This window comes from Daphnia pulicaria, chromosome 10 (genome assembly GCF_021234035.1).
Source record: "Daphnia pulicaria isolate SC F1-1A chromosome 10, SC_F0-13Bv2, whole genome shotgun sequence".
NCBI lineage: Eukaryota > Metazoa > Arthropoda > Branchiopoda > Diplostraca > Daphniidae > Daphnia > Daphnia pulicaria.
In genome coordinates, this window is record NC_060922.1 from 2,547,572 (window position 1) to 2,570,671 (window position 23,100).

The 23,100-nt window shown below is 39.2% G+C and overlaps 7 protein-coding genes across 10 annotated transcripts; 4 read left to right on the forward strand and 3 right to left on the reverse strand.

Moving 5' to 3' along the window:
* Positions 1 to 709: 709 nt before the first annotated feature.
* LOC124314281 (transcription factor MafK-like) lies at positions 710 to 1,638 on the reverse strand. The gene is made up of 4 exons (XM_046779447.1): positions 1,424 to 1,638; positions 1,237 to 1,347; positions 1,126 to 1,181; positions 710 to 1,045 (listed from the first exon to the last, which is right to left on the reverse strand). Exons 1-4 carry the CDS (start codon positions 1,475 to 1,477, stop codon positions 844 to 846), a joined length of 423 nt encoding a protein of 140 aa, XP_046635403.1. The 5' UTR covers positions 1,478 to 1,638; the 3' UTR covers positions 710 to 843.
* Positions 1,639 to 1,911: 273 nt separating this feature from the next.
* On the reverse strand, positions 1,912 to 3,295 carry LOC124314220 (protein FAM8A1-like). The gene is made up of 4 exons (XM_046779361.1): positions 2,859 to 3,295; positions 2,652 to 2,772; positions 2,369 to 2,583; positions 1,912 to 2,301 (listed from the first exon to the last, which is right to left on the reverse strand). The coding sequence occupies exons 1-4, from the start codon at positions 3,139 to 3,141 to the stop codon at positions 2,117 to 2,119; spliced, it is 804 nt and encodes a 267-aa protein (XP_046635317.1). The 5' UTR covers positions 3,142 to 3,295; the 3' UTR covers positions 1,912 to 2,116.
* Positions 3,296 to 5,273: 1,978 nt separating this feature from the next.
* On the reverse strand, positions 5,274 to 7,366 carry LOC124314546 (putative inorganic phosphate cotransporter). Its single transcript, XM_046779741.1, has 9 exons — positions 7,333 to 7,366; positions 7,136 to 7,263; positions 6,828 to 7,061; positions 6,679 to 6,766; positions 6,257 to 6,615; positions 6,036 to 6,188; positions 5,819 to 5,951; positions 5,496 to 5,737; positions 5,274 to 5,435 (listed from the first exon to the last, which is right to left on the reverse strand). The coding sequence occupies exons 1-9, from the start codon at positions 7,364 to 7,366 to the stop codon at positions 5,274 to 5,276; spliced, it is 1,533 nt and encodes a 510-aa protein (XP_046635697.1).
* Positions 7,367 to 8,454: 1,088 nt separating this feature from the next.
* Positions 8,455 to 11,284, forward strand: LOC124314122 (E3 ubiquitin-protein ligase RNF115-like). The gene is made up of 8 exons (XM_046779173.1): positions 8,455 to 8,610; positions 8,773 to 8,895; positions 8,976 to 9,081; positions 9,199 to 9,388; positions 9,452 to 9,612; positions 9,683 to 9,846; positions 9,906 to 10,057; positions 10,170 to 11,284. Exons 1-8 carry the CDS (start codon positions 8,530 to 8,532, stop codon positions 10,486 to 10,488), a joined length of 1,296 nt encoding a protein of 431 aa, XP_046635129.1. The 5' UTR covers positions 8,455 to 8,529; the 3' UTR covers positions 10,489 to 11,284.
* A 532-nt stretch (positions 11,285 to 11,816) lies between these two features.
* Positions 11,817 to 13,934, forward strand: LOC124314284 (integral membrane protein DGCR2/IDD-like). Of its 3 annotated transcripts, XR_006911079.1 has the most exons (7): positions 11,817 to 11,967; positions 12,046 to 12,230; positions 12,343 to 12,980; positions 13,112 to 13,209; positions 13,284 to 13,350; positions 13,419 to 13,505; positions 13,590 to 13,934. XR_006911079.1 is itself a non-coding variant. In XM_046779452.1 (6 exons), the coding sequence occupies exons 2-6, from the start codon at positions 12,896 to 12,898 to the stop codon at positions 13,667 to 13,669; spliced, it is 417 nt and encodes a 138-aa protein (XP_046635408.1). In that variant the 5' UTR covers positions 12,731 to 12,833; position 12,895; the 3' UTR covers positions 13,670 to 13,934. The 3 variants fall into 3 exon arrangements, 2 of the variants coding, with proteins under 2 accessions (XP_046635408.1, XP_046635407.1); XM_046779452.1 differs by lacking the exons at positions 11,817 to 11,967; positions 12,046 to 12,230 and having other exon boundaries at positions 12,731 to 12,833; positions 12,895 to 12,980; XM_046779451.1 differs by lacking the exons at positions 11,817 to 11,967; positions 12,046 to 12,230 and having other exon boundaries at positions 12,787 to 12,980.
* Positions 13,935 to 14,669: 735 nt separating this feature from the next.
* On the forward strand, positions 14,670 to 17,121 carry LOC124314158 (integral membrane protein DGCR2/IDD-like). 2 transcript variants are annotated; one of them, XM_046779256.1, is made up of 7 exons: positions 14,670 to 14,988; positions 15,069 to 15,276; positions 15,345 to 15,576; positions 15,661 to 15,754; positions 15,821 to 15,981; positions 16,044 to 16,250; positions 16,316 to 17,121. In XM_046779256.1, the coding sequence occupies exons 2-7, from the start codon at positions 15,070 to 15,072 to the stop codon at positions 16,534 to 16,536; spliced, it is 1,122 nt and encodes a 373-aa protein (XP_046635212.1). In that variant the 5' UTR covers positions 14,670 to 14,988; position 15,069; the 3' UTR covers positions 16,537 to 17,121. The 2 variants fall into 2 exon arrangements, with proteins under 2 accessions (XP_046635212.1, XP_046635209.1); XM_046779253.1 differs by having other exon boundaries at positions 14,671 to 14,988; positions 16,313 to 17,121.
* A 111-nt stretch (positions 17,122 to 17,232) lies between these two features.
* LOC124314001 (E3 ubiquitin-protein ligase NEDD4-like) lies at positions 17,233 to 22,370 on the forward strand. The gene is made up of 17 exons (XM_046778939.1): positions 17,233 to 17,459; positions 17,610 to 17,686; positions 17,749 to 17,830; positions 17,894 to 18,093; positions 18,183 to 18,387; positions 18,461 to 18,629; positions 18,697 to 18,836; positions 19,204 to 19,269; positions 19,359 to 19,449; positions 19,514 to 19,631; positions 19,717 to 19,820; positions 19,887 to 20,011; positions 20,101 to 20,330; positions 20,390 to 20,752; positions 20,815 to 21,043; positions 21,120 to 21,289; positions 21,374 to 22,370. Exons 1-17 carry the CDS (start codon positions 17,421 to 17,423, stop codon positions 21,474 to 21,476), a joined length of 2,511 nt encoding a protein of 836 aa, XP_046634895.1. The 5' UTR covers positions 17,233 to 17,420; the 3' UTR covers positions 21,477 to 22,370.
* The last annotated feature ends 730 nt before the right edge of the window (positions 22,371 to 23,100 follow it).

Sequence of the window (23,100 nt, forward strand, 5' to 3'; positions counted from 1 at the left end):
TTTTTTGTTGTTATTTTTTAAGCCGCGTGAATTTTTATCGGACGGCTGCCGTCTTTCATGCACGCACGAAAACGCCCTATTTCGCGCAGGGAGTTTAAGAGAGAGGGGGGGGGGGGGGAAACGCGCGGGAGCGGATGATCAGAGTAACAATACTTCGACTTCCGTTTGCATCGCTCTTTCATAGTTTCAATACGACCGAATTCATATCTCGACGAACTGCAGCTTACTAATGTCATATTTCATGGTTTTCTTTATGTTCCAGTTTTTTTATGACCCCGTCAAACAGGTTTTTTTCTTATTGAAGAAAGGAGACTGCTGCTGCAGCGGGTGTTTCTGAACTCTCGGTAAGTGTTGAGATGGATTGTAGTTTTCAAACTCTTCCAATTCCGTCAGTCTATAAGCTACAACATTTATCTGGATTAGTGTTGTCAAATAACGTTGGAAACAAATTTTTTGAGCATTTCTTGTCTGGGAGGTTCGTTAGTCTCGACAAACTCGGCCAAATTTCCCTTTGGCTTTGACATTTTAACCTTCAACAGCGGCAACTGCATTGAAGACGCTATCTGTGTCTCTCGTGGCGGCAGAACGAACCTGTGGGCCATCGTGCGTGACTGGGAACTTTTTCGAACCTTGGTTATTACATACCCTCCAGACACGAAAAAGCAGTCGAGAACGAGAAGAAAGACATCTATACGTCGAAACAACGAACTACGTGGTAAGTACATGTATTTCTTTCTCTCAAACAGAACCATTCAAGCCCCTTTTTTAAGCCCTTTCGTTTTTGAAACATTCATGAAATTAGATTTAGAAATGTAAGATGCAGGTAGTTGAAATAGATAAACATTAGTGCAGTGGATCCATTTCTGAAGGCAAAGGAATTTTCTTTTGAAGAGCAAATTTCTGTAGGGCTTCATATTTGCGATGAAGGGCTTCAATCTCTTCACGGATCTTGCCATTATCTTCTGCCAGCTTCTCTGTTTCTGAAAGCTCACCAACTTTCTCCTGCTCCAGTTCGTCCTTTTGCTCTATCCTCTTGATGCGACAGCTAAAAAAAAAACACTTGTTAGCTATTTGTATTTTAAAGGAAATACCCAACATCAAACACAGTATGATGTGACAATATACCTAGCTGCGTAACCTCTGTTCTTTAAGGTTCTACGGCGTTGCTTCATCCTAACTATCTGTAGAACAGTCTTGTTAAAAATATGCAATGTGTCAGACTGAAGTTTCTGTTACCTCTTCTCTTGTCAAACCTCTAAGTTTGAGTTGTCTATTCAAGTCTCGAACAGATATGGATACTAACTCATCATCAGAAATACCCAGACAAGGGGATGGAGACAAAGGTTCCTAAAAGTTACCTCACATTAGTTTTGCATTTAAAAGTAGTAAAACAACAACAAACATTTTGGATTTCATCACTCACCAGATCAAATTTGTTGGCATTAGCATTCCTATCTTTCTTGTCACCTTTTTTCATTTTATTTAAAATTTTCTTTTTTTAAGGCGTAAAGTGGGAGTTCTACGTGGTAGACGTGAAAGAAAAATTTCATCGCAGGTAGAAAACGCGCTGAGTCATTCTCTATCGCGATGTTTTTCTATTCCAGCCATGTTTCCCCCTTATTTTGACAAGGTTTTGTAGAAAGAGAAGGCCGGTTAACCAGAATGTATGTAGCCTATAGTTACACTGCAACTAGAACCACGTAGCGGTAGGGAAAACAATTGAAAAATGAACGAGAAAACCGATTTTATTCCCTAGTTCCTCTACTTTTCGACTCAAAACGTGCGCTTAATTAGTAGCTTAATAGCTTTATACAAAATATCTATACAGTGTATTTGTAATCTTGTGGAAAATTTACTAAAACTTGCGGACCTACCGAAAGTGACAGTCTATGTAATAATGAAACAATTAAATGTTTGTTAAAGTTTGTAATAACATAGAAACAACTGGGGGAATAATTTTGGTCGACATAAAACACTAAGATACAGAAAATGAAAGTTGTAATGCGAGGCAGAGATGAAGTGTCCATCGCGCACATCGATTCAGACTTCAAGAGTAGACCATTTCAGCTTTAATCGGGATACACAATGCGCCATATGTGGTAGGTTCTTTTGGCATTTATTCGCTTTCAACGACAACTGTTCCACACAATATATCGTATAAAGTACGATTATGTTGAACAACCATTAATGGGAGGAAAGTGGGAAACAGAATGGCTGTGCCCATATTCTTCAGGAATGCTCGACCTAGAGATCTCCAAAATGTGACTTTCGTTGCAGGTTGCACGAGCACTCGATTTTCTCCTGTAAACAAATAGAATGTAATCTTCAATACATTTTAGCAGGTGTAGTAATGAAGATGTATACATACCAACTGGGATACACTTTGTGCAGGAAATTATACTGAGTCCCATTGTTCGTTTTCCTGGAGTGCCACCTTGAAGGGTAAAACAAACTTCATACAGAACTACTAGTAAGCGGTGAATCAGTTCAATAGTTAACAAATTGGCAGTAATTGCCATGGCCATTTCATAATCAGCTTCCTCTGTTATTTCTTTTTCTTCAGTTTGGAAAAAACCTGAATCTCTAGAGATTATATTTTATTGTTTGTATTACATAATCCATTCTGATAAATAAAAAAAATTGTGACCTACTCCATATTCCAAGCATCTAGAACTGTTAATGTCACAAAGGCTTTGATGAAAAACAGTAAACCAAAATCAATCACTTCAGCCAATAAGCGCTTTGAAAGTTTTGGGACTTCAAAAACTCTTCCTAATAAATAAAAAACGAAAATTTTGTTCTAAATATTAAGCATGAATCTCGCTAACCAAAATATTTTGCTTAAGAAAATCAAATACCTTCTATGGGAGGTGTTGCCAGAACTGAACCAATTCTAGTAGATGGCCTTTGTTGGTGATTGACATTTGTCACTGGCGTTTCTGTTGTAGCCGAAACTGGTGTACTGTTGGACAAAGGACGATGTCTACTTTGCATGAAAACTGAAGGCATTGAATAAGGGAGGCATTGTAATGTTTGCCATTGATATGCTTGTCCCAACCAGCTTCTTAGCTGATCGGCATATTCTCCCATTCTTCGGAGTTCTCCAGCAGAATCTTCAGATACATTTACACCACTATTCATGATTGAATTCTAAGAAAACCGAAATGTTTTTCACTGTTATAGACCAAATTACATAGCCTACGTTGATTCCGAAAGAGTTTTCAATAACTCAACCACAACAAACCAGAGATATTGAGATACGACACCAAGAAGTATGTCTCCATGACAGCACACCCTATCATCTAGCGGTAACGACAGAAAGCAGTTTATAGGTGGCGCTAGTTATACCGAGTCAGAGCTATAGAATACTGGTAGTACACCCGTCTCCATAAATATGTGACCCACTCGAATGGCGGGAAATTTGTTAATACTGCTGCAACTAGTCTTAACGCTGAATATAATTGCAGCGGCATCTCAAAATTCTTTTTTTTTTGTATTCTTTGTCTTGTATAATGGGGTGGGAGAGAAACAGGCAAGAAAGAATACAAAAAAAAGAATTTTGACATGCCGCTGCAATGATATTCAGCGTTAAGACAAGTTGAAGCAGTATTAACAAATTTCCCGCCATACGGGTAGGTCACATATTAATGGAGACGGGTGTACCGCCACTCATACGGCGAGCCGCGAGCCATTCCATTGCTTTTTGCAGAAATGTCTACTATTGAGTATTGACTATGGGTTAATATGCCAGTTATTTTTAAATATTGATGAATTACTATATTATTTGTCTATTTAACTATGGTGTCGTGCTGCTGTTGGGTGTTGTATCGTTGATGGCTGAGTCGACCACGGATGTACCGATGTTTCCTTCACCAACTGGATTGTTCATCGTTTAACCAGTGCGCAGGTGAAAACGAAGTAAATATTATTGATATTTTCATTGTCTAGTTAACTATGGGTTCGTGCTGCTGTTGAGCGTTGTATTGTTGATGGCTGAGTCCTGGTGTATTGATGCTCCCTGTGTATGGCGGATAGCAAACCGCAACGCCACAGTCTTGCTCTTGCTACACAACAATATATGTAATGACTGGTCAGTTACTACTCCGAGACCCTCTATTACTACACCGAAAAGGCCGAAAATTACAACTCCACGTATGCTACCCCAGTTTACTACACCGAGGAATTCAAATGCTACTGTGCTTTGAGAAACGACAGCTTGCTGTTTAGTGTTTACTACACCACCAACACCCCCGAGTGGTCAACTACAACCTACGCTGCCCACAACTTCACTGAAGCTCCGAAGTACTACACCATCAAGGCACAACCAATTCGCAAGCAAGGGTAAATATGCTGTGTTTAACTGCTGTTTCTTTTTTATCTTTTATCTTTATGTCTTTTTCTTTCTTTAAATATTCTTTGTCTTTAAATATTATCTTTTTCTTTAACTATTCTTTTTGTCTTTATCTTTTTCTTTGACTTTTCTTTTTGTCTTTATCTTTTTTCTTTAACTATTTTTGTTTGGTTCTCTAGACGCTGCTGTGATTCTTGTCCTAAATTACTACACTACAACTTTATTAGTGCCCCGAGCTGCATCACCAAAGAGCCAGAGTATAACACCGAGGCTCCAAGTACTACACCACCAAGGCACCAAAGTATTATACGTCTACGCATGCTGCCCCAACCTGCTAAACCCCGACACCCAAATATTATTCTGCTCCAGTTTACTATCACCGAGTAACCAAAGTATTGTCCAACGCTCTACCAGTGCTCCTCAGTACGCAATCATCACCACTTCGCAATCATTGGTAAATATTTTGTTTTTACATAGAATTGTGAATAAACTCCCCTGTTCTTATTATATGATAATAATTATTACCGAGATTATTACATATTAATGTTAAAATTATTTATTGTCTAGCAAAGTTTTGTGTTACGCTGTAGTTTGGTGTTGAATCGTTATTGTTGGCTTATTTCGAAAATTGGTATACTGATGCCTTTACATTCAGGAATTATTGAAAATTCAACCAACCCGTTTAAATAAGAAATGGCATTTAGAATACAAATGTCAAACACCATCTCGTGTATTTTGTGCCTATACTTAATTACACAATTTTCGAAAAAAAAATTTCACGTCTGTAATTATTTACTCTTAACAGTTGCGTAAAATGTGACCTGATCATATTCATTTTATTTATGATGGGGTTGGATTAGCTCTAGTTTTTTTTGCCGCAACACGATGACGTTTTTCTTGCACAAACTGTTTACGACATACCTTACCTACATTCCTCTAACTCTTGGACATTGCAGTTTTTGTGTTGGAGAACTTTGTTCCAAGATTGTTCTTCTCCAGATGCAAGCGCTGCGTAAACGACGAACTCAACAACGTAAATGGCCGCCGTTGTATAAAAAATAATTTGCCACTGCCCTAAAGTTTGCTGAATAAAAAAAAATTTTGAAGTTACGGGACCTCTATCCATTATTCCAAGTTAACTGACATTTCCGTGCGTTAATTGGCCGACAAATGCTGGAACGATGAATCCTGGAATAGTAGCTACCGTATTCGTCAGGGCCATGAGAGTACCAGCGTAATTGGGTGCGATATCTACGTGATTGGTGAGAAATCCGCAATACATTCCGGCAACGAACATCGTGCCGATAGTCACCAGGGCAACTGCTGCTTCACGGTCACATCCAACCAGAGCGACGCCAATTAAACAGGCAGCGGGCAACAAAGATGCTGTTTTGAAAAAAATTCCCGGCGTCAAATTATTTCAGTCTGTCATGTTATTAATTAGATAGGAATTATACGATTGCCTACCAACGGCTGTTGACAACTTCCGCACAGTAGTAGTGGAGATCCACCCCTTGCCTTTTGCCCAATCTAAACGATTACTCCAAACGATGCTAAAAACCCACAACGACAAATACGGAATAGCGGACAACGCAGAATTCTGTTGCGAATATGGATTATTTGAAAAATAGGGAAATTATCAAAACAGATGCATTCGGAACGTGCTGATCATTTCGCTCATCACCTGGCTGATATTGAAGCGCAGAATGGCTTTCATGTAGGTGGGCAGTTCAACCAATAGCATGTACCAACCGAAATTGGCGCAGGTATGAGCCACGAGAATAGCCCAGAATGGACCGGAAGTAGCGAGAGCTTTCCAAGGTACAGGAGGTAACTTCTACAAATCAACAAAAAGTTAAATTTCTATTGATAAAACAAAGTTAACGCATTTTCCAAAAATTATACCGAATGTGGTTTTCCTTTTTTATTGCACCATGTTTTCTTATTTTCTTTTGCAGCCGTTTCGCCAGATAAATACCGAGTCGACGTGAACACTTCACAGTTAGTTTCTTCGTTTTCTAATTTGGTTTCGATCGCTGGATCCAAATTTTCACGATTGTCGTCTCCACAATAAGATTTAAAAAGATTCAACTCCTCAGAGTTTATGCGCGGATGTTCTTCCGGCGAATCGTAGATGAATAAGAGCCACAGGACACACCAAATCAAAGCTAAGCCACCTTCAACATAGAAAACCGATTCCCATCCACCAACGGAGGCCAGAATACCTGAAAAAGGTAGGGAAATGACCGTACCTAAGGCCATTCCTGTTGTAATCCGTAAAATAAGTTATTAGAAATCAATCCTTCTTGATATTTTTAGAATTTTACCGGCGTAGATCAAAGAGGACATCAAATTTCGCTCTTTTGGCAAAACCCATTTAGTTAGCATAACGTGAATGGCTGGCGAAGAGACTCCCTAAGTTCAAAAGAAATTAGAATCAGATTTAAATACTGACCTGTTGGAAATAAGGACTTACGGCGCCCAGCCCTTGAATGAAGCGAACAACAAGGACGGCAATGTAGCTTTTATTGGCCGCCAACGGAGTAAAAAGAGCGGAGACTACGTTGGTCATCACGGCTCCCCAGATAACCCACTTCGCCGAGTATTTTTCAGCGATTCTTCCACCGGGAATTTGAGTCAGTATGTAACCCCAGAAGTACGATCCCAGTATCAAACCTTGAACTGGTTCGGTCCAAACAAACGGCCCATCCTATAAATATTTGTGGGAATTTTTACAGCATCATAAAATCTCTAATAACACAGCGCTTCGATTTTATGCTGTACCTGAATAATGAAGGTCTCGTTAACTTTAAAATTGGGGTCATCACAGGCCAATTCTGGTAAATCAATTCCTTTGTCGTAATAAGAAACGTTTTGAGCGGGTCGATGTGATTGATGGGACGATTCCGTTGCTGTTATTGCGTTAAGCTCCGTCGAATTAATCTGGCATAAAAGAATTGCTCATCAACATAAAATGTTACGTGATTTTATTAAACGTGAAATGAATTTTACCATAACGACAATCGCCACGCTCAAATTGACCTAGAGATTACTTTTTGAAATTGTTATTTAATAGAGTGTATCAAATATTAAAGCAATCGATCTTCGGTTAATTGTACCTTCAGCCCATAAATGATAGCTAGACCCATCGACACCAAGGCGGTGAAGATGTAACGGGAAGGTATTATCGATTGCACTGAAAGAAAAGATAAATTTTTAAACCTAATAACGTTTTGTCTGAATTAATCAAAATAACTCAATCTTCATTCAGATATTACATACATCTTCCTATCGCCATGCTTTTCTATACACTTGGAACGTCGATGGATCATCCAAAATTATTCGTGGTGAAAACTAAATCGCAGATCCAACGATTCGGCAGATCGGGACTTCAGTATTCTGGAAGGAAAAACAAATTGTAAAGACTTGATGAGAAGACGTCTGTTCACGTTAGATGCTGGAACGTTATATAGACTCGACTGGTAAATGGGAATAACGTCACCCTCCCTGAAATCAATGGTGAGAAATAGAAAACGGTTCCGTGTTAGCTTTCCGTTTCTTGATATTACCGCATTTTTTCATTAAGTTTTATGATATACATCTCATAGGCTACGAAAACATCGCGTGATGTTATTCCCCAAGAAGCACAAATGTTATTCCAGCAATCAGTACTAATAACCTATTACGTCAAGGATATATAGTTATGGTCAAAAATCAAACGTGACTTTGATTCAGTGATAGGCCAAGAAACCGTCCATACAGCCTACCACAATATGTGTTGAATTGTATCTGTGTCATACACTCTCTATTGATTTCGTAACGGCGAATTATCATAACAATTAAATCACGTTCATAGATTCGAGATTATTTTGATAAAGATACATGTTACATCAGACGCTTCATGCACAGTCATTTAACATAACTTCCACACGATCGCATTTCCACTGTGAATCAATTAGTGAACTGAAATGTTTGACGATTGTTTATTCATTTCAAGAATCCATTTATGTGATTGAATCTTTAAATTTACTGGAAAAAGTTAATTTTATTTTATAAAACCAACGTGGATATTAATAAGCACCATCTGTGGATGAGTACGAGAACTGTGTTGAGGAATAGTATTTTCGGTCGAGAGGACTGTTCGTCGTCTCCTCACAAATTGACTATTTGTTTGCAGAATGGCGGCCGTTTCGGAGCCAAACTCGTCGAATCGGTTCTTTTGTCACCGATGTAATGTGGAAATCGCTCGCGTCCTTCCCGTAAGAATACATGAATGATTCTCGAAATTAGTTTTAAATTGCTATCCTGTTCTGGGATCAACTTCTGTCTACACTAAAGAGGGGGGGGGGGGGCTAATTTGGGACGTGTCACAGGCAAACTTATTCGTAATATATTAACACTATTTTACGTTATCTTGACAGGGTTTCAAATGTCCAAGATGTAACAGTGGCTTTATTGAGGAAATGGAACTCCCAACACAGCAATCTTTCAGCGATGAATCTAGTGATGAAGGTGATGCTGAAATGGTCACATCTATAGGAGAAGTAAGTTTGCCATCGTCTAATGTTTTCACCAGGATTTTTTTATTTGGTCCATATACTAATTATTACTTCTTTGTTTTCAGCTCCTCAGCCAAAGTCTATTTGGTAGTTTACGTGATGCAACAGTACCACAAGCAGCAAATAATGGCGAAAGAGAAGATGAAGAACCTTCATCCACATCTTCAGGCGGTATGTTGTTGTTTCTCTAATAAACAAACTCATGACAACTTTTCATAAGCATTTCACATGTACCATCACTGACTGATTCATTGATGTTTATAAGATGTTATTCTTTGGTTTGCCTAGCTGGAAATGGAACAGCGACTCGACGAAGACGACAGCCTGTAACTTTTAATCTTCCCGTTCGGTCAACTCGACGGAGGACTAATAGTGATCGCCAAATGGCTCCTTTGGAAACTATTATTCAAGAATTCATTATAAATCTATCAGGATTCGATTTTGATCCGGCGGTGTTGCAGGCTCAAGGCTCACCCATGTAAGTAGTTCGGTCGATATATTGGTTAAATTGTAACACCTACTGATATTTACAATATTGAAGGTTCATGTATGGCAATCCAGGTGATTATGCCTTTGGCCGGGCAGGCCTAGATGCTATCATAACTCAGTTGCTGAACCAAATGGATGGCACAGGTCCGCCTCCAATGGCTAAAGATAAGATTTCTCAGATCCCTACTGTAGCGATCGATCAGCAACAAGTCGGTAAGTTCCAGTCATAACCAAAATATTTCATTCATTTTCTTCAAATAACCAAATTCACAAATTTTTGCAGAACAAAATTTGCAGTGTTCAGTTTGTTGGGAAGACTTCAAACTTGCTGAACCAGTCCGAAAATTAGTGTGTGAGCACTATTACCACACACAGTGTATCGTGCCATGGCTTCAGTTACACGGGACCTGCCCGATTTGTAGGAAGGCTCTCAACGATGATTCGGTTGTAAGTTTGTGACAAGAGTCATTTTTGTGTCTTCATCGCTTAATGCCCGTTTTCAATAGGATGCGGAGAGTGAAAGTGCTTCTGCCGCAGGGCCAAGTACGTCATCCAGCAGTAGTAGTAGCGCCAACAGTTCAAGCGGAATTTCGTGGCTCAATAGTACCAGAGATGGCCAAACAGGAGGTCCGAGATCTGTAATTTCTTCCTTGATTGGGTAAGGAACTTGTAATTGCGTTAGTCACATAATAGGATCACACAGCGTTGCTCTGTCTGTCTCAATCATTACAAAAACAAGCTCAGTAATCCATGACACAACACATTTTCAGGTCGATCACCAATGCGCTTAGTGGGGGATCGTCTTCTTCGACAAGTTCAGCGTCTCCATCATACCAATCATCCTCTCCTTCGTTTGCCTCCTCGTCTCAACAGCAGCCAGGGCGCGAGAATTCAAGTAATCCTTTCAGCTCTTTTGCTCCATCGCATTCTTACAACTTGCGCAGCAGCAGAGAACGACCTGGAGGTCAAGAAAGCACCGAAGAAGATGAAGATTCCAGCAACGGTGCAAGTGCTCAGCAGAGACCTACACAGCGTTTCGCTGGCAGAGGCCGTGGACGATCCCATCACTTTGAAGATGATTATGACTAAAGAATTAATGGGAAAAGGCAAAAGAAAAAACAATCCTACAAAGAAATAACAAGACCATAGCTCCTCTCTACCCATATTCCCTTCATTTTTTCTACCTTCTGGATAAACTCGCACTCTGCACGGCAAAGAAATTTCGCAATCGTCATGATAGTGACTCCAGCACCCGAGATATTGTAAAAAGAGACTAACGATTGGATGTGTCATACGTGTAGGAGCACTTGATAAGCAACAGGAGGTTCCAGTTGAGTAGTGAAAAATAATGAAAGAAAAAAAAACAACAACAAACATTTTGTCTTTTCCAGTTGTGCCCCTATTAACATGGCGCTTCCGGATTGTTTATTTTTTTCCCCTTCCCTTTTTGATTATGCGCCTTTTCATCCCATAAAAGTTTGTCAAAATTGCGAGGAACCTAGTTTTTTTTTTCCTTTGAATTAACCCAGTCACAAAATTATTTGACGTGGCCCGATGTAAAATGTGTAACTTTTTTTTATTAGTGGTGAAATTAAGTGTCGTTTTCCCTTTACTTATTCTTTTCTTTTGCAAGTAGTCGACTTGCCGTGAGGGGAAAACTGGATACAGTTGATCCACTCTCCCATTTCTATTAAGTAACTTAGAAAGCAAACTACCAAATGGATATAAAAAGGAATTGGTCGACTCGAGTGGGGCAACAAATCAAGAAAAAGGAATCATGCGCAGAACTCCGCGATTTCTGTTTAATTTTTTTATGTAATTCCTTCCGTTTCCTTGTTGAAATTGATCAGAAAAAACAAAAATAAATTATCGAGTTTTGTCAGTCGCTAGACCAGGTTAATTAATATCGGGTGTGTTCGATAAAAGTAAAGCCAAAGGGAAAAGGAAAAACTGAGTTTATGAGTTGGCTACTATAATTTGTTTGATTTTACACTCGGTTGCCATGGACACGCGGAAAACTGTTCCTACGAAAAGAGAGGTGATGGCTTTCCCTGCTGGAAATTTCAATGATCAGCTGCGAAATGAATTTTACCGTTATTTAACCTTGGATTTGAGCACCTATTTACGTAAGTAATCGGCTTAAAGTGATCTATAATTAATAAACCATTTATGTACACATATTTTTTTAACTTAACAGAATCCATACAAGGGATCGTCGATTTAAAGATGGATGAGAAATATGGCTGCGAAACTCTTGCGCTGTTGCACTGGGAACAGTTACATGCCACTTCGTTGCCTGAAGAGGTCAAAAGCTTCTATTTAGCTACAAACGGATTTGAATTCACATGGAAGTTTCGCTTAGCTGGTGCGAATTCATTTGATTAATCAACCGTTCTTCATCATATTACTATTCCTCATGCTGTGCTTGTTAAGATCATAATTATCCAGTGGGAAAAATGCATATCAACGTCCTGACCGAATTATGTCCGGTCAACGAGCCTTTCAAGACTCCCGACAAATACGATGGCTCCACACGATTGTTTGTAATTGACACCAACTTCTCGCAAGGTAAGCCTGCAAATAAAGCAGATAAAAATGGTGTCGGATATCGAAGGAGGGATAAAAAAATTGCTGTTTCGAAATTAGGAAGTGTCGTACTTTTGGTAACAAAAGGCACCGCAAACAGCTCCGTTCATTACCTAAGTAGTCAAGGGCAGTTGCATCAAATAGCTGATAGTCTAACTGCTTATCTTCGCCTCATGTTACTTTACATGGGACTGCCTGACTGGCCCCTTGTCCACCTCAAAATGGAACTTTCTTACTGGAACAAGGTGTGAAAATTTTATCTTGATCAAACCTTTATTATCAGTCGTATTAGTCCTATCATCAACCCTCATTGTCACTTTAACTATAGTTACTATACCGTTTTAAATATTCTTTCAGCAACTGTACGCCTATTTCGCGCCTTATCTGTCTCAATCCAACTTTTTGAAATTAGAGGATGTAGACAATCGGACGGCTCACCCAGTCAACGTCCTTGATAAGAGCATCTTCAAGGCAAATAAAACGCCAAGGTGATTATTTGTAAATATGAACGAAGGTCTCGGCAATAAACTGAATGTAGCAATAAAATAGCCGAACTTTTTTCGAATGAATTTTTTTTATGTCGTGTATACTTTATAGAACGAATCCGCGTTTGTTTTCATTGAGTGTAAATATATATAAACGGCCCTGGCCCATTGACCGTTGGTGCAAGCTGCAGAGGATACCCACACCCAGTCTAGACCGTGAATATGCGCAGTAGGCCAGTAGGGCTATTAAACCATATAGAGCTCCGATTTGTTGGTTGGTAGCTGCACGTTCAACCGGGATCGCCCGTAACACGGATTCACGCAACTAGATGGCATTTGAAGAACAAGCAAAACAAAATGGAGGTTATTGTTGTCTCCCTTGACTGTTTGTTAAATTACCACAACTAAAAAGTCAGATTTACAGAATGATTACAGTGATGGACGGACATAAAAACTCAAATCATGTAGACGATCACTGCCTAGACTTCCAAAACGTTACTATCCCTTCAGGTACCAACTGTCATCTTATTTGTTAAACCCCACACAAATGTCATCCCTGCTGTTTGTTGCGCATCGCAACTTGTAGTGATTATTTATTTATTTTCAAGTCCTACATGTAATATGTTGTTGTAACAATATAGGAAGCACTTACATTCCCGGTTCGGACCCTTGCGTTTTGTGTCTTTGTGAACATGGAAAGAACCTTTGGTGTCAAGCTGTTCGCTGTGCAGCTTCAGAGGTAATGATAAATCACCTTTTTTCTAACTTTTGAATTAATGAAGGATTGGTAATCATACTCTTTGTTTTGTGCAGGATTGTTTGTTTTATACCACAGGGAAGTCATGCTGTGAGTTTATTTGCATGGATAGAGTTGTTGAAGGTTAGTTTAACATGCAAATGATATATTCATGGATTTGTAAATTGATGATTATGATAATTTTTTTCCAGTCATTTGTGGGTTCTGCTTACTATCCCTACTCATGATTGGTGTATTTGTTTACTACCTTCACAGAAAGAACCGTAAGATGGCAACAGGTAATTAACAAGAAAAATGAAAGTGTTTTGCACATCTCACAATTATGATTGGAAATGCATTCTAAACAATATTCTATATTTCAGGCATATCGATGAACAAATCCGATGCCGATGTCGCATTAGTCGACCACTCGTCCATTTACGAAAAGAAAGTGAAGATTTAGATGTGTTACATATTAAGTTTGCATGAATCTCGTTCCGGTTAACTTTGAATATTTTAAACCAACCTATTACTTGATCATTATTATATTATAAACACTATGATTGTATTGTTATATTTATCCCGTTTCTAGAGAAATGCGGTCGCTGTCTCTTCTATCGGACGTGTTGTGTTCTGTTAGAGAGGCGCGGAGATTTGAAGAGCGTCAAATGTTGTGTAGTTAACGTTATTATACTATATCCGTTTCCAATAAACTTCGTATAGCTAGAGATAAAGGGTTGATCCTTTGTATTTATTTTAATTTGTTTACATTTTAAGGCGTGAAGAAATACGAGTCTCAAAATACAATACTCCCACTGGTCACTGAAAAGGGATAAGGTTTCCATACAGATCGGCTTCCTTTAAAGGTTGCGTGTTGGAGAATAAATATATGTAGACTCTGCTGAAAATGGTCTGTTTACATCTGCTGCATGGCCATAAAATTTTGCCAAGCTCTGCACGCACCTCAACGGCTCCGACCTAAATAGATTCACGGAAACCAAGTTTCAGTTTGAATAAAGAAGTGACTCTGTCTCAACCTATCCTTCAAATACCAACAGCTATGCGTCATAAAACGAAACAGAATTTAAGATGCCTACAAAGACAAACAAATCTAGTAGAAAATTACTTTGTTTTGAGCACTATAATTAATTAGAACCGAGAACATCGATCCGCTCAACTACCGGACGTAGTAAATTTGGAGTATAAGACAAAGAAGATTTTTTCCTTAGTACTTGAATAGTATTTTTTCTGGATAGGTTTGAATTAATACATCTGTAAAAACTTGTTTATTGCCTTTGGCATTCCATCTTCATACCAAAAAAAGGGTTTTGATGACTTTTACTCAGAAAGAATTTTAAGGCATTCCCTCCTCAAACCTCAACCCACGACTTCCTGCTGTACTCCATCTAGCATCTGTTGTGTTGGTTTCGACGTTAGGTGGCGCGTCAGTCGATTGTTTTTAGTACTTCATTTTTCTGTAAAGAGTGTCATTTTTTAGCTGAACGCGTACTCGTGTGTTTATCAGGAATATACCTCCATGATAAAGTGTTGATAGCAAAGTGTTATTTATCACTGCTTAAAATAAGTTTTAGTTTTTTCGCGCAGCGTTTTGTAGAACAAGATAGGGTGGTTTTATACTCTATATGGCTTGTTACTATCTCTTGTCTTTTCAAAGTCAAGTTCTCGAGGCGACCTGGTATTTGAAAACCTGGATAAATTGACATAACAGGAACATTTTTCCGCTCCCATTCCTTTCGTGACTTGGCGTGACGTGACTGCCAGGTAAACAACGCAGCCAATTAATTCATAGGGGAAAGTCATGTAAAGTGGTTCTAATCAATATTCACACACAACTATTTTAGAATGCCTGGTGAAAGGTTCCTTGTTGCCACCCCTGATAGTTCCCAAGAAGATGAAATCGGTGTTTTTGGAGAGAGCTGCCAAGATATTAATGGAAGGACCATCACTGGTGGGAATCACTATGTTCCAGGCCCAGATTCCTGTACAGTCTGTCTTTGTGATGGAGGAAAGCCAAAATGGTGCCAAGCGGTCTTGTGTGCTGCTCCCAAGGTACATTATAACAACAAAAGATTTCTAAAAGTCAAGCAAATGTTAATTTTTAACAAATTCATCCACAGGATTGCAAATCTTTCAGAATTGGAAGTTCTTGCTGTGAATTCATTTGCTTGGACAACACTGAAGGAGGGAATGATGAAGGTTCCATTGATGTTACGTGGGGTGATGAGAACTGGGTTGGGGGGGATTTGGGTTTACGTTTAATAGCAACAGCAGTCACTGCTGTACTCTCACTGGCTCTATTAGCATTCCTCTTTTATCGGTTAAAGAGACGCCGTGTGCGGAATCATTCAGGTAATGCTGAATTAATATGCATTTATATCAATGTTATTGAATATCTCTAACTGCAATTTTATTCTTTTACATTTTATTCAACAGCTTGTCATGAATTGGAAGGAGATACAATTCCCTCGAGTAGTATAGCGAGTTTTGATCATGGAGATCTGACTAGTAGTACTGGACATCTCAGCAGGTAGCGTAAAGTTACACTATCGGAGTAATCATTTTCGGCTAATGATGTTATATGTTATGTGCACAGACAACCTCAACCCTTAATGAATCTTGGAGAAAATCAATCTTCAATTTACATGATGTGGAAGCTACCTAATTCTTCCGTCACAGATAACCCACCGCCCTATTCTGAAAATCCATCCAATCGTCTAGTTATCGAAGAAAGTGAAAACAGCCGCGAAACCACAAGTAAAAACAGGAATTTGTATTTCGTATTTCAACAAATTGAATGCATATATTTCATGTTGCAGGTCTTTTAGTTGTTCCATCCGCTCCGTCAAATGATTTAGTCGAAACACCTATGAGTCACACGTTGATGTTACGACGGAGCAACGATACTTTGGATTCTAGCGATTTTTTGGACGCGGGAACACCTCCTCCTAGTTACGCAGAAGTTCTTGCTTGTATTTCAACTCCAGCTATGAATGAGATAGAAGGGGGGGCCTCCTCAGTCAGGGGTAATGTTAGTTGAGAAATGTTTAATTTACACAGCTGTTGAATTGGAATGCTTTGTTTATAGAAGACGACGACGAACTTCCTTCTGCTCAATGGAGGAATAGTTTGAACTTGCCGAGAGAACGTTCTCCAGCCGAAGTTGCCATTCAACGTTTCAGCCTACAACTTGCCCTCGATTGCTCAGACACAAGCAGCTGCACGAGCAGTTCAAGTCACGCCCAACCTGGGACTTTGAGCACTTCCTCCTCTTCTTCTGCCGCGTCGATTGCCCATCTGGGCTCCAATTGATTATGTGTACTTATTCTTAAGCAGAATCAAGTATCTACCTAAAGCAGAATCTAGTAAAAGAAATCAGCTACTTCAGTCTAGAAGATCTCGTTTGACTGTTCGATGTATTGATTCTGCTCTCGTTGTGTTGTCACCTTTTACTCGCTTTTCTCTTTTTCACGCGACTATGTGGGGCTTCTCCATGTATTTTCATTTCAAAAAGCCTTCACATAGTTAATTCGTTGTCATCTAGGTTATTTTTGAAAACCTTTGACAAATTTCCTCCATGATGTGTTTTTCGACGGTATTTCCCCCCCAATCATTTTGAATTGTATTCATTACAACGTTTCTATTATGTAAAACTATGTGCTTAGACAAAAGGCTTCGAAAATCACGAGTCATCTATTGATGGGCACATACGTCATTAATATTATAATCCACATATAGGCAGTCCTGTCGCGGTGACGGTAGGTTGCTTTGAATGTGTTTATTGTAGGGCAAATTTCTCTATATAATTACGCCCCTCATTTCAATTTTTTGTAAACGGTAGCGTATTATCTACAGCCGACCACTTTCGAACAAAGAAATAAATTGAGTTCAAGCATGTGCGATGTTTCGTTTTTTTCAAGAGCGCATTTAGTAGAGCATTGTCACAAACTCACATCGATGGGTCACGTGACTGACGAAATTCTCCATCAGCTGATATTCATCAGTTCTCGAGTCGACTTTCGTCTTTCGTTGCCTACAACTATACAAGTTGTCTGCTCTCTGGTTGTGTTGTACGCTGGGGCTGGGGCGTGAAAAACTTCATTTTCAATCAGTTTGTTCAATTTTAAATCTTGAAAATCTGCAGAGTCAATACTCATTTTTTATCGCATCAAGTCACGGGAAATTCAAAAGTTTGCATGGCCGAAAGTCGTGTCTATGGGCTCAATAACGCAATGGTACGTACTACGTGTCTAAATACCGAAATATGAAACCTTAAACCCGGACAAATCTGGTCGAAATCAGATTTTGTTTACTTTTTTTTTGTTTGAAAGGAAGGCAAATTTCTGTTTGTAAGTCTGTACATGATTTGATATTTATTCTTTTAGCCTGAGCTTACAAGTTTACTTCGTTTACGTGTGATTGCTGGGCATAACCTTTGCAAGAAAGACATATTTGGAGCAAGGTAATAACAAAGTGTGGTTTTTGTTGTATTATTCATGTCCTCACTTTTCTTCTTAAATTTAGTGACCCTTATGTGAGAATTGATTTGGTGGCAAATAATGGAGAACAAGTGATTGATTCAGTGTTGACACGAACCAAGAAAAGGGTATGTTGCAACACCACAGTGCTGCCAGTAGTCTGTTTCTAACTTTAATCATTTACTTCACAGACCTTAAATCCGAAATGGGATGAAGAATTCATATTCCGGGTCAAACCTTCAGAACATAAGCTAGTGATGGAGGTGTTTGATGAAAATCGCTTGACCCGAGATGACTTTCTGGGAATGGTAGAACTTCCTTTGGTTGGACTTCCAAAGGAACTACCAGATACAAGTATACCCAGGAAATATTACATTCTTCGGCCACGAAGGTACATGCTATTTTATGCTAATAGATTGCAATTCCTGTTTCTTATTTTTGCTTTCATGCTTAATGTTAATGCCCTTTATCTTAAAACAGTGCGCGTTCCAAGGTCAAAGGACATCTGCAACTATATCATGCATACATCCCTGATCCAAATGAAGTTTCGGAGATTACGGTAGCCAATGATTCTGTCGCTGCAACTGAGCCTCAAACTCAGGATCCCGAACCTGGTTGGGAAATGGTTGATTCGACAGATGGTGTTAATAGTGCTGGACAGGCACAAGTAGAACAGCCAGCTAGAGTAAATCTGATTAAAATAGTTAAAATATTTACATTTATATTCTCGTATACTAATATGCTGATTTTTATTCCAGCCCATTTACGTTCAGGGAAGTTCTTCCGCTCCAGACGTCGCCAATGCAACGGCCCAATCTGTCCCTTTGCCTTCTGGTTGGGAGGAACGTCAAGATGCTAACGGTCGAACCTATTACGTTAATCATATTGCTCGCACCACCCAGTGGGAGAGACCGTCCATCCAGCCAGGTAAATGAGCAGTCTGGAAGGCTTGTTATTTTATGAGTATTATCACGAATTTTTCTTTCCGTTAAAGCTGTGATTCAGGAACAGCAGTTGGCACGTGAGCGTAACCTTGAAACTGCTGGATCAGATATGCAACGACGCTATCACATATCGGACGATGCCCATCCGCTTCAAGCTGGACTAGATGCAGCCGCTGGTATTGCTGATCAGGTAGAGTTGATCTCGTTTTTATTGGGTCTCCCGGTTATGTTGATATCTACTCACGAATTTTGCCACTTTCTTCTGCATGCTGTTTCGGGAAAATCGATATTATTTGAGGAGGATGAATATGACGATGAAGAACTTGATGATTATTATGATGACGGGGACGAATTTGATGATGAATACGATGATTATTGGGATGATACTGCAGAGGGCGATGAACAGGTTTGATTAGCCTGCCTCTGCGCGTTGTTACAGTTGTAGGAAAAGCTAGAAATATTCGATGTAGAATGTCGAGCTAATAGACTATGCTAAACTTACAGTCAGCTTAATTGAATTTGTGCTTACCTCCTCTTGTTTTATTCGAAATTTGTAGTTAAGAGATGTACAAATTAATGGCAGTCCAAGACCTAGTCCAGCGTCACCTCGTCACTCCGTAACGGTAATTAGAATGAAACCTGATTTCCTTTTTCGATGCTGACCTTCCTCATGGCGTGATTTTTAACCCGTATCTTTACCCTCAAATTTTAGTCTATTGACGGTGGAGAACAGGTTGCAAATAGTACGTCTCCAACCCCACCAAGACCTGTAGTTGTTCCTAGCAGTGAAGGACTACCACAAGGTACGTGAATCATTCATTTCCTCGTACGTGTACAGCTGCAAACTTCTCGTTTGGAAACATCTAGGTTGGACAGTGCAAGTTGCTCCAAATGGACGTCTATTTTTTATCGATCATAACAAGCGGGCTACAACTTGGGTGGACCCAAGATCAGGGAGACCGTCGACACTTCCGCGGCAGAGCCAGTTCGTATTTTTTTTTGGGCTTCTCAAACAAAAACAAAGCCACAAATGAAGGCCATTTCAATAATTCTATTATCTGTTTGTTCAGGAGCCCTGGAAACAAAAACTTCCAAGATGAAGCGCTGGGACCTCTTCCGGAAGGATGGGAAGAAAGAATCCATAATGATGGCAGAATCTTCTACATTGATCATAGTAAGTTGGCATTTTCCGTCAGGTGGTACTCGTACAGCTGACGCTTGATACATTCTTGACATGCAGATACACGAATTACCCAATGGGAAGACCCACGTATGTCGAATCCTAATATTGCTGGACCGGCTGTTCCTTACTCACGTGACTATAAAAGGAAGTACGACTTCTTCAAGTCGCAACTTAAGAAACCAGTAATATACTAAATGCCTACAATCTATTATTGATTGCGTTCTTAGGTTTAATTTTTTTTTTTTTTTTTTTTTTTTTCCGCTTGTTACAGGCCAACATTCCAAACAAGTTTGAAATTAAAGTTCATCGAGCCTCTATACTGGAAGATTCGTATCGAATTATCAACACTGTCGCCCGACCGGAGCTGCTCAAGACGAAACTCTGGGTAGAATTTGACGGTGAAGTCGGACTCGATTACGGCGGTGTTGCTCGTGAATGGTTCTTTCTTCTCTCTAAAGAAATGTTCAACCCATACTACGGCCTCTTTGAATATTCTGCTATGTAAGTTACAAATTTGAATGGTTTGCAACTTCAACTTATTCATTTATTTTTGCCTGCAGGGACAATTACACGCTGCAAATCAACCCAATGTCTGGATTGTGTACCGAAGACCATCTGTCTTATTTCAAATTCATCGGTCGAGTTGCTGGCATGGCAGTTTATCACGGCAAATTGCTCGACGGCTTTTTCATTCGCCCATTTTATAAAATGATGTTGGAAAAGCCCATCGAGCTGAAAGATATGGAGTCTGTCGATACTGAGTACTTCAACTCTCTTGTTTGGATCAAAGAGAACGATCCAAGCGAGTTGGATCTAAATTTTGCTGTTGACGAAGAAAGCTTCGGTAAAACAATCCAGCGCGAGCTAAAGCCTAACGGGACCAACATTCCTGTCACCAATGACAATAAACATGAATACATCAAGTAATTTTATTTAGGTTAAATTATTTCTTCTAGTGATGATCTACCAATGTTTTTCTCTCTAGTTTGGTGATCCAATGGAGGTTCGTGTCCCGCGTTGAAGCCCAGATGCGTGCCTTCCTTGACGGTTTCAAGGACTTGATTCCTTTGTCGATGCTCAAGATCTTTGATGAAAATGAGCTCGAATTATTGATGTGTGGTATTGGTACCATTGATGTCAAAGATTGGAGAGAACACTCCAATTACAAAGGGGATTACAATGCTAACCACATGGTAGTGCAATGGTTTTGGAGGGTAAGTCTCGTCTTTTCTTGAAGTTGTTTTATCGACATCGTCAAAACCTCAATTCGGATATTTCTCCTTTTTTTAGGTGGTTTTATCGTTCAATCCCGAAATGCGTTCTCGAGTCTTGCAGTTTGTTACGGGGACATCTCGTGTTCCCATGAATGGATTCAAAGAGCTGTACGGCAGCAATGGCCCACAGCCGTTTACCATCGAGAAATGGGGCACGCCAAATAACTTCCCCCGTGCTCACACTTGGTAAGTTGCATTTTTCATTCCTTTGCAAAACGAAAGACCGTGCAAGATTTTTGACGATGCATTCTGTTTTCCTGTTGTCAATAGTTTCAATCGTTTGGACTTGCCACCTTACGAGAGTTACCAACAGCTAAGAGATAAATTGATCAAAGCCATCGAAGGATCTGAGGGCTTCGCCGGCGTAGATTAAACGTGCCGATAATCTTTTAAAAAAAGATTTCTTGTTTGCGTGTGTTTTTCCTGTAGAGATTTCTCTTCTTTCTTATCATTCTTATCCTCTTTCCCTACCACTGTAAGTTGTGTAAGATCATTCATTCCACCAACGGTGCGTGTCGTATAATCGATTTCTGTCTTATGCCTCGAAAACGATCCTCTTTGTTCACGATGCCTATGGAGACGCCGTGTACTCTCTTTATTTACCTTCCCTTTTTCTCCCCTTCCTTGGGTAGTGTACAGTTGGTATATTTCTCTCTATCTTTCTCTTTAAATCTTACTTTTAAACTATGGAAAACATTTGTTACTCCGACATGGCCTGGATCATTTGTCATGAACAGGGTGCTGATGGAGTTTGATTTCGGGGGGTTCGACTTTTGCCATTTCTTGCATCACTTGAGGAAAGTGTAGATGAAGGTGGAAGCAATTTCTTTGCGTTTTTCTACTTCCCATTCGACCCATATTCGGTAAAATCGTTGCAATATTATTAACCAACACCATAACATCATCTATTCTTTTCCCCGTCGCGTCGATTTAATCCCGACAATTGCCTGCGTGTTTTGTGTTTCAATTTTTTCTCGTTTGTCGCGACTATTCTACACAGTGTGATACATATTATTATACAGTCTATACCCTCTTCTTTAATTATTACTTTTTTTTTTTTTTTTTTTTTTTTTTTTCAAAATAACTTCTTCCCGGTCAACGAAAAAAAAGATAATTTGTCTCTTTAAATCCAACGATTTTGTTTTTTGCCCCAAAAAAAGTTTCACCATTTATTTTTTTTGCAGCAATAACATCCCTTTCCTCCTTTGTGTGTCAGTGAAAACAAAAACCTTCCCAAATTCAATACATGAGAGCTATTTACTCAATACGTAATGGCACTCGCTCCATTTTCTTTCGACTCCTCCCAAATTTGTTGATTAAAAAAAAGTGCTTTGATGTAGAACTAGATAATTACCGGAACGGGTGTTGGATTCGACACCATAAAATGTTTTTTTGCCCGTTTATAAAATGCATATGGTGTAAAACCATATGGTGGCGGATTGCATTACTGTCCGTACATAAACGACGAATTGTGGATTTTTTTTCTCTTTTTTTAAAAACTGTTTTAACGTTTTTAATTTCGCTGATTCATTCAAACCCAGTAATGCGGAATAATAGCCACCGTGATCATGATGAATAATCAAATGTCTGTTGTTCCTTCATTTTGTGGCTCTTTGCACCATGTGTTCTATTATGAATTGCAGGTAAATTGTTTTAGAGTACATAATGACTTAAGTTCCTACAAAATAATAATTTTATTTTTATTCAGATTTAGGAAATCGTCTGATGTACCAACAATTATAGTCGATCTATTCGTAATCAGTCTCTCCAGGATATGACGATTAAGAAGGGCAATGTTCAAATTTACAGCAAAGGTACGTGACTCGGCGATAAGCGATTTTATCTCATAGCTAATTGCTAGCTCAATTATATTTCATTCAGATTCTCATTAATCTACTAAGTCTTCTAGATGTACACTGTCTTCCTTTTGACAGATGTTTTACTTTGCCTTTGGGAATAAATGCGTACATTTGAGGTGTTTCCATTCCGAGCCATTT